The sequence below is a fragment of the Anneissia japonica genome, unplaced genomic scaffold (assembly GCF_011630105.1).
Source record: "Anneissia japonica isolate Jap-2015-1 unplaced genomic scaffold, ASM1163010v1 scaffold1483_len710385_cov172, whole genome shotgun sequence".
In the NCBI taxonomy this organism is placed as follows: Eukaryota; Metazoa; Echinodermata; class Crinoidea; order Comatulida; family Comatulidae; genus Anneissia; species Anneissia japonica.
In genome coordinates this window covers 37553-47067 of record NW_022732828.1, presented here as the reverse complement: position 1 = coordinate 47067, position 9515 = coordinate 37553, and the positions used below count along the sequence as shown (strand labels likewise).

Sequence of the window (9515 nt, the reverse complement as noted above, 5' to 3'; positions counted from 1 at the left end):
GACAGCTTTCATTAATACTTCCGCATTTCATTATGTCATGTCTGGAAAGTTACCGGCCCGTCGTGATTATTACTTATTAAGCAAGTTTATTTTTTTTCTTTAAAATCTTATTGCTTTTAATTCTAGGTTACATATGGAAAACATGTAGGAAAAACTTGAGCAAACATGAAGCAGGGATACTTTGTTTAAGTTTGCAGGAGGCCTCACTCAATGTCGTCAGCAGCTAGGCTAGGCCTCTAGCTATTTTCTAGGGACTTATTTGGGGCAAGGAGGAGGGAAGATAAGGGTTTTTGGCGGTATGGTAGTTCACAATTTAATGTTGATGTCTTGGTCTAACTTTAGTGCAATTTAGGGCATAAGTATGTCCAAGAGTGCTATATACTGCTTAAATGTGTAGAAAGCTCTGGATCTTTATAAGAAAGATTTTTTTTTTTTTCAAATTTTCAATAAAATAAATTATTGCCCCCTTTTTAAATTTAAAATAAGGGGAAAATAAATTGTGGGGGAGTGGATTTGATTAAAAAAGACATCTTTTTTTTATAATTTTTTTCTCCCCAGGAATGTTGTATATGAGCTGAAAGTGATGATGGAAAATCAAGAACACATTTTAACGTGGGAGTCACCAGATAAAACTTTTAGCAAGAAAATTAAACAAGAAGGCAAAGGAAGTGCCAAGCCAAATGATGGAACTGTATGTTTGGTACACATCACACCACTGGTTGCTTGCAGTATTACAGACAATGTGATTGGCTACAAGTTAAACCGAAGTATTGATATGTGTATTGGAAATGGTGATTGTGAATTATCGGAAATATTTGAAGCTTGTGTTGAGAGCATGAAAGAGGAGGAGATCGCAGAACTGTTGATACCATCGACCATTGTGAAGAAAAAGTGGCCAGAATTTAAAGATGATCCACCAACAGATGCTACTGCTGACAGTGATCGATTAAAAAATGTGGTATTTTCGCTTGAGTTAAAAGCTTTTACTCCAAGGAAACACATATGGGAGTTGGATCCTTCTGAGAAATTAACCAGGGCAACAGAGTTCAAAGATATCGGCACTAATAATTTCAAACGTGAGAAGTATGACATGGCAGAGAAGTTCTACACAAAATCCTTGAAAGTTTTAGTCACAATGGGAGTGGAGAGTGGAATAACAGCCTTCGAGGAAGACCAGATGAATTCATACAACACTGTACGATGTGCTGCGTTACTGAATCTAGCAGCGTGTCAGTTGAAAAGAGACAAGTTTGAGTTTGTTGTTGAGCATTGCAATAATGCCCTAGAAATTGATTCTAAAAATGTGAAGGGTCTGTACAGGAGAGGCCAGGCATACATGGCTTTAAATGAATTTGAAAAAGCCAAAGAGGATCTGAAATATGCACTGCAATTAGAGCCTAAGAATAAACCAATAATAAAACAATTGAGGGTGCTAGACTCTAAAATTAAAGAACATAGAGCACAGTATAAGAAAGGAATGAGTAAAATGTTTGGAGGCCCTGTATGACATCAACTCAGTTATAGTAGTAATAAGCAATTAGTAGAACTGCGCATAGTACACTACCTGAAAATTATTATACACAGGTTAGATTTAATGCTTGAAAACATTTTCTGAGGGCCTGCAAGGCCCAAAGGAAATTTTTAATGCATTAAATCTAACGTAAATATAATAATTTTCAACCTAGTGTACAATGTATGCAGCTATACTAATTGCTTTATATATTAATCACCGTCTTTTAATGTTAGTTTAATACCGGTGTTGTATTACATTAGCTGTGTGTGCATATGCTAATATGCTCCTGCACTCGGTAAACACACAGCTAGCTAGCAAGACGTCACACATCAGTTTGGATACGATGAATAACTATTTTATTGTGATGCTATTTTGCTATTTAGATAGACATTCACCTATGATGTCTGTGATGCTATTTTGATAGACATTCGTCAAAGAAATAAACATTTCTTAAAGCTTTTGAGAGAATACAGTAGGCCCTAATCACTTTTTGGTCGGAACAGACAGGTAAAATCATGTGACGATTTCATGTCTAGGATGGCTACCATCTAGGCCTTGGCGGCCTCATGCCCAAGGCCTACATCTAATTTCGTTCCTTGAGTCTTTAAAATAGGTCTAAAATATTCCTATTAAATGTTCATTCAATAGTTTATTAGGGTCTATTGATTAAAGTAACTTTCTTTGGGTTCTAATCAACCTTGTTTTATGAAATTAATTTTTCAATTACTACTTGTCAACAAATAAGCCTAGCCTAGAATTCATCGTAGTGCGTGATATGTACAAATGTTGAATTGCTCTTTTGCACACGAGCTTAAAAAAAAGTCAAGCCAAGTTTACATTGTGAAAAATTATTGTACTGTGGGGGATAGGCAAATAACATTGGGAGTTGCAGTGATGACGTCACGATTGACTTATAATAATACATAATTATAGGCAATATATCATCCCAAGGTATTTGATAGTAAATGAATACTGTATTATAGAACTGAATAAAAACACAACAAATACAAGAAATTTTGTAAGCATCTTTCTTTACTTCATTGCTAAAAAATCACTTGAATTGCAAAAATATACAGATTTATTATTTTGTTGACTAAAGTGACTTAGACTTCAATATTCCACCTAAGACGAAATTCTATTACACCACTATTTGCACTATAAAATCAATCATCTGCATACCCAAACCACATGGTATGGCCGGGAGAATCCAAGAATCAAGAATACAGTTTTATAAATCTCAAAAATTAAATGTTTTAGTGTAATTTTCAAGAGAAGTCATATATATGAAAAACATATTTTAAAGATTGGGAGTTTTGGGATCTAGATGTGGATTCTCCTGGTATACCAAATCATTTTATTGGGAGCTATGTACTGTACTTGCTAAATTGTATAACTAAAAATTCCAACACCTATAAAACAAAATGTTAACGGTCTTAAAATTAATAAACCAAGTGAATAGTTTAAGTAAAAAAACAATGATAGCAGCAAATATACAATTAAGTTATAAATTAAGATAAAGTCTTGATAAAAAAAAAATGAAGATTGTGTAAAACTAAAAAAACAAGATAGCATATTCCACATACACAGAACTGGACTATGGCATACATGCATATATTTCAGATTGTTATATTCATACTCTAAATATTAATATAACAAAATATGAAAATAACTAATGATTCAAGGATATAAGTGATGGCTCTAGGGTGCATTTTCTGAGGGCTAAGCTGTCCGACAGGGAAGCTTGAGCTTGTATGCCTGAGGAGGGGGAGGGTTTGGGAGGTGGTGTCCCCCTTCCAAATGAGATTTTTTTTTAAATAGGGACCTCTGGATGGCTGGAAATGGCACTGTACGTCTGAAAGACATGTTTTGGCTTGGTGTAGAGTTATTTTACAATTTTTTTTTTTGGGCCCCACAAGCTCGGCCGGTGAGGGGACTTGACATGTCCGATGGGAAGCCCCCCTGCCCCGCTAGTGCTGCCACCGTATAAAATATCAATGTAATCATCAAAATCTTACAGCATGGTGCTAAATGTATTAAATTATATATTACTAATACCAAGCAATACTTAAGGCTAAAATTATACCAATAAAATAGCAAAGAAAAATTAGCTACCATTTTTATAAAACTTTGCATCACAAACATAAAAATTGTACAGTATTTCAATTTGACAGAAACCTTCCCACAACACAAAGTTCAATACTTTTAGTTGGGTTATGAATTTTGCAGAAAACCTTATTTCGTCATTATTGTCTCATTTTGTTGTTTAATTTTGTCAATGAACAGTAGACTTTTAGTGTTGCATTGCACAAGTAATTGTTAAACCTTGACTATTACTTTCCAATCTGAACAAATAGAGCAATTGCTTGGTTATAATCCTTAAAGTTGGCCACAAACAGTGAAAACTAGGAAATAATTTTGAGATAATCACAATTTGGAATGCAACAGCATGATCAAGGAAAGGCAAAGAGGCGACTAATATATTTACAGGTGTTTATTATAATAATTAAACAAAATAAATACTAAGAGTACTGTACTGTAATCTAGAGTAGTTTATCAAGCGGCCTGATACCAGACTAGTAATTCTGGAGGTTATAGGTACAACACCCACCCTAGCTTTTATTCTCAAGCATTCAGTTCATTGAACATGTCTAACATACACATACATATTAACAAAAAGAATTATAATATAAATAAAGACAATAATAATATCAATAACAATATTAAAAATAATATGTCTTGTGATGGTGGGCATAATTTTTTGAAGGAACATTATCATTAAAATTTATAATTACAGGACATTCATTTTAAAACATTTGCAAGCCCATCGAGTTTTAAATTCAGCATTATATGTAATTTTTGCACCATTTGCTATTGACATTATTTTTACATTTTTACAAATATTCCATATTTTTGGCATAGTGGCAAAAATGTGAATTTTTTTTTTTTTTTTACTGTTGATGGAGTAGAGAGGGCTAAATTCACTAATCCTCGGCTCTGCCACAGGTTTTGAACAATCAAGTAATTCATTTAGAGATTCATTCATTAAGTAAACAGCAGTGAAAATGCAAGATGTTGGTAATTGTAGTCAAATAGTTAAACAGCGTGCATTAATATATAATCCACAATTAAAAATAATGATTATTTAAAATACATTCACCACTTTGCCAAAAAAATCTAAAAACTTTACATTCTCCACTTGATCATAACAGGGATCAGCAGTAATTAAAGGGCATTGATTCATAGCTTTATCTACATTTTTCGTTGGTGGGATTCTCAAGGTATTTGTAGTCCATTTTATTTGTTCATTCCTCTTTCTTGTTCAATTCTGCATTCATAAAACTTTCCTCAGTCATAGTAAATTCCTCTTTCCAGGTTTATTTTGTTTATAGTGTCTTTGTAATTCAATGGTTGCTACTGTGAGAACACATAATACCATTAGCATCAGCCTCAAATGTCCTTGTCTGTAAAATGGGAAAAAAAGAGTTAATGTCAAAACACACAGAAGTTGTGGAAAATTTAATAATAATTTAGTAATAAGTCTACTAAGGTCCAACTGAATTGCAAGGAGTTTAATACAGACGTTAACATCACTTATATCTTTAGACAAAAACACTTTATCTACATTTACCTGTCTTCACAAATGGGTACCTGGTAAAAAAAATATGTCTGGTACTAAGTTAGCAACAAGACTAGAAATACTCCACAGTAAGCAGAGAAGGTTGCATATTGTATAATCAGTACTGTACCCAAGATCAATAATAACTATAATATATATACTATATCTATTAGACAATTATATCATTATTGATTGAAATAGGGAAAAATAGTCCAGTCCTCCTACCTCTAGGTTACCACGAGCCTGTTTCAGAACATCATGTGTCTTGGTCACTATGGATATAAAAACAGTACAGTACTAGTGCTATCATTATCTGCATGTGTCAGTGAATGTTAAATTCATCTTGTAATGTGTTGTGTAAAGCAACGTAAATAAAAAAAACATGTGGCATGCCTAAATACGGGCATAAAAACAGTTTTTTGTCGAAGAAAATTTGATAGTCTGGATAGAGTTTAAACATACAGGTACATCTTCACACACTGCATGGAAGAAGTATTGAGCCTTACGTTGGTTGTAGATGGCAGCTTCCATTCCTTCCTTCATTCGATTTGTGGATTCTAATGACTTCAATGTCGACTTCATCACTTTATCTTGGTAAGCTAGTCTCCTACGCAACCTGCTAAGCTCATCTTTTGGTGGTATACTCGCAGTCCAGAATAAAGACAGGTAATGGGCACATTCTTCCAGATGTCTGCGGAGAGCCTGTGTACTATGTGACCATCCTGATACAGAGGGCTGTTTTCCCATTCCGCCCTAAGATGGAATAATTTAAATATATTATTGAAATGTCAATAATTATAGATAATAAAACAAATAATATTAATAATGATAAATGATAGTAAACATTCAGGGAATTATTTTTTGTGCTACATCACAATCACAAAAAAGCAATAAAGTATGTTTACATTTTCAATATACATAAAAAAATTAAAAGAGGCAGCCAAGAACAATGTCGCAAGCACCCTGTTATTGTAATCAAACACATGGCACAGCCACTAGAACATGGAAATGATGGAGTCCCCTACAACCTGTTTAGATATGGAATTAAAATCCAAATCGTAACTGGCTTATATCTTAGCTATCAAATCCTTTAAGATAGGAGTACTGCACAGTGTGAGGAGATGCTATACATATTATGCATGAATGACCAAAACTCATTCACGGGTTTGTAAGCCTGAGAAAGTGACCGTAACAATTGCTGGAACCGTTGCTAAGGTAAGCGACTAACTGGCTCAACAAAAAATCTCCCTACCGGAACAACTGTTATTTTTTCTGGGTGTTCCTTTAAGGAAATATTTGCAATTGTTGGTGTACATAGGTAAACATTTAATAAAGTAAAGACAACACAAATGCTTAAATTTACATCTCAACTACTTCATACCTTAGCCATCTTTTCCTTTAAGTGAACCTCAAGGGCATTCAATGCACCACATGATTCATTTAAAAATGCTCTTAAGGACTCGTAAGTTGGCAAAGTACCAATGGCATACATCTTTTCCAAGTTTCTCCCTTGACCGGGAGCCAATTCTTGATAATAATAAATTGAAACAAGATTTAAAGTTAAGGATTAAACAAAAAATAATTACTGATTGATTGTATAGAATGAGAAATATTCAGTTCTTTACTTGCATTTTATTTAATTTCATTATGAAAATATACTGTTTGGGTTTGTTTAGGCTTCTGTTTACAATTGTTTCTATTTGCATTGTGTATTTTGTAAATGCAAACTGTTTTAATATATATATATATATATATATAAATTCAAGATTATTAAATATTCCAGAATTAGACTTGGCTTTTAGCATGCCATATCAAAAGGATAAACAGTATTTGCTACAGAACAGGTTCCTTAGTTTAAAAAAACAAATGTTAACAATTTTGCAGAAAATGTGTCGTACCATCTGAACTGTATAACGTTGAATCATATGGAATGTCTGCGTCAAACGTTTGCATGTGAAATGATCTTGGTTGTGAGCTGCCAACTCCTGCATCACGCTGACGTGGACTTGACCTCTGATCCATAAGGTCATCTGTTGATCTGTACTGTGTTCGTTTGGAAGTTGAACTGGATTGATGAACAAATGATGGGTTGGTGTCCCTGAGTGTATCCCTGGATTTTACTGGAGATCCAGTCTTAGTACTTTCCCTTTCTCCTGTAAATAAAAATATTATCAATAAGAAATTAATAATGCATAAGAAATGCAGGGACAGTGCCAGCAGGTTGGCCACCTGCACAGCCATTTGTTAGTTACAGAAAAATCTGTTGAAAGTGAAACAGCAAATTTTTCATGTGCTTGATGGCAGCAGAATCAATGTAGTTTTCAGAGCAATGATAGATTGCAATGGATGGAGACACATATGAACAAATGAATAGATAGACATATCGTCGCTCACATCACAAACTAACACAATTAAATTCAATTGTGTTAGTTCGTGAAATCCAAAAAGCGCATCAAAATACGTGCTGTTGTTGTTAAGGACTTTTTGTGTGGTAAAGAATACAAAGTTGCTTGACAACCAATACGCGCTCGTTTTGACGCGCTACTGTAATTTCACGAACTAACACAACCTACTTTGATTGTGTTAATTCGTGATGTGAGCGACAATATAGTACAGATTTGATTTACTTTTAGTAATCCTCTCTGTTTCTCATTATCAAATTTATCATTTTTAATGAAAAGAAATAATTTTGATAAAATATAATGTAATACTTATTACCTTCCTGCATTTTAATTAAAAGAGAATTTATAAGCATTTTTAATCTTATCAAATTAATATAAATGAATGATGAATGATGCACACATGGTAATTTAGCATGATCTATAGACAGACAGTTCCATTTATTGAGAGGGGTGTTCTACTTAGTGAAACAATGGAAAAGGTTAGCTTATTTGCTAGGCATCTACAGAGTAGCTTAATTACCGTTAAATAATTGCCTTGACACATTCTGTCGACTGTCCCTATACAGATCCTCTAAATGCAATTCCTCCCTCCGTTTTTTATCCTTACTGTTGATTGTTATTGTCGTGGTGGATGTTTTACTGTTTGGTGACCACTTGTCACTCATCAGTTCCTCCAGCTTCTGCCTCAGGGCATTATTTGTCTCGATGCTACGCTCTAATTGGACACGCAAACGGCGGATTTCGTGAAGTAGCTCCGAAAGATCCAGACCAGAGGCATCTTTGATGTGGATATAACCGGGACTGGTAGATGAGCTCTTGGCATCTGTGAGGGAATGCATAATGATATAAACAGTTGCTTGATAAAGTTTTTTTTAACAGTAAATACTCTTTAATTTGAAAAATTGAACTTCAAAATTATAACAGATGTATTTTCATAAATTTATCCATATAAAAAGGTTTCTTAAGTGTATTCTCTTTGAAAAAGCTAGTTTTTAAAACGAAATTTTTAGTTTTGGGGCACCGGCTGTCATAAAATATTCAGTATATGTTTTAAAACAATCTGTTGGCACCTATTGCAAAAAAGTGCTGTTGAATCAGCTGCTTATCCCTAATTTGATACAGTCTTATGTTTCTGATTTTATTCTTCAGCCATTCACTTGCTGCACTATCCCCTCAGCCCCATAGCCAAGGGGGGGAAAATAATTTCCCTGCTAAATGGTTGGTCCCCTTGCTAAAATCAAAGATATGTAAGTAATTAAAACTAAAAGAAAAATTATTTTTTATCGTAACAAAAACAATTATTGGGAGAAAATATTGGGGAAATCTGTTCAAGGTGGAACACCTGACACAATGGTATTATCCAAAGATTTGCAAGGAGAGAGTCATCTGAGTGTTTCCCTGTTGGTATTCGCTTTGATGTGAAAAGAAATGGATATCCAGCCCCGTAGCCAAAAGGGGAGGTAAGCAGGGCCATTCAAATTCAGCTGCAACAATGGCGGTACTGAGGTGGGCATGGCCCTTCCAGTAAATGGTCTCCCCCTTCCAATCTAGCTACAGGGCTTCTATTCCCCACTTTATCATGGCCAAGAGGAACCTTCAAACTCACTGGAGAATTGCTTATTGAAGATTGGGAATATAAATAAAGGCCAAGCAACACAAAAGAAAATAACATCTATCTTTATGTAAAGGATGGACACCTACATACCTAAACCTACAGTAACTTTAGTCAAATAAAGTGTAAATGTTATGTTTACTTTATAGTATGCTGTTCAGATTTAAAAAAAATGTGTTTTAAACAGCTTTAAGTTGGTCAAAACAAATTTAAAAGAAAACAAAAGTTTCTTTGAAATAGATAAATGGTTGTCCCATGTTATCTTTTGGAGACAACGTTTATCTTCAGTCTTCATTTAGAGGTTTCAAGATCGGTTACCCTCCATTTATGCTGCTTGGAGACCACTTCAAGCCTGTGGTCTCTATTTAGAGG

General features: G+C 34.1%; 2 protein-coding genes across 5 annotated transcripts in view; one reads left to right on the top strand and one right to left on the bottom strand.

Annotated features, from left to right (window-relative positions):
• Positions 1-20: 20 nt before the first annotated feature.
• Positions 21-2925, top strand: LOC117115840 (peptidyl-prolyl cis-trans isomerase FKBP4-like). Its single transcript, XM_033259796.1, has 2 exons — positions 21-80; positions 559-2925. The coding sequence occupies exon 2, from the start codon at positions 584-586 to the stop codon at positions 1505-1507; it is 924 nt and encodes a 307-aa protein (XP_033115687.1). The 5' UTR covers positions 21-80; positions 559-583; the 3' UTR covers positions 1508-2925.
• Positions 2528-9515, bottom strand: part of LOC117115837 (myomegalin-like) — a 35956-nt gene continuing 28968 nt past the window's right edge. For 3 of the 4 annotated variants that reach the window (XM_033259789.1, XM_033259790.1, XM_033259791.1), the window contains 6 exons: positions 8052-8354; positions 7028-7282; positions 6511-6656; positions 5636-5882; positions 5355-5401; positions 2528-4974 (listed from right to left, as the gene is read on the bottom strand). In XM_033259789.1, the coding sequence (XP_033115680.1) occupies positions 4915-4974; positions 5355-5401; positions 5636-5882; positions 6511-6656; positions 7028-7282; positions 8052-8354 (1058 nt within the window). In that variant the 3' untranslated portion in view covers positions 2528-4914. The remainder of the gene's footprint in view (positions 4975-5354; positions 5402-5635; positions 5883-6510; positions 6657-7027; positions 7283-8051; positions 8355-9515) is intronic. The other variant, XM_033259792.1, reaches the window with a different exon arrangement.

What these genes read in the sequence shown, in the direction of transcription:
- LOC117115840 (XM_033259796.1), top strand. Translation starts at nt 584, where the DNA reads ATGATGGAAAATCAAGAACACATTTTAACGTGGGAGTCACCAGATAAA.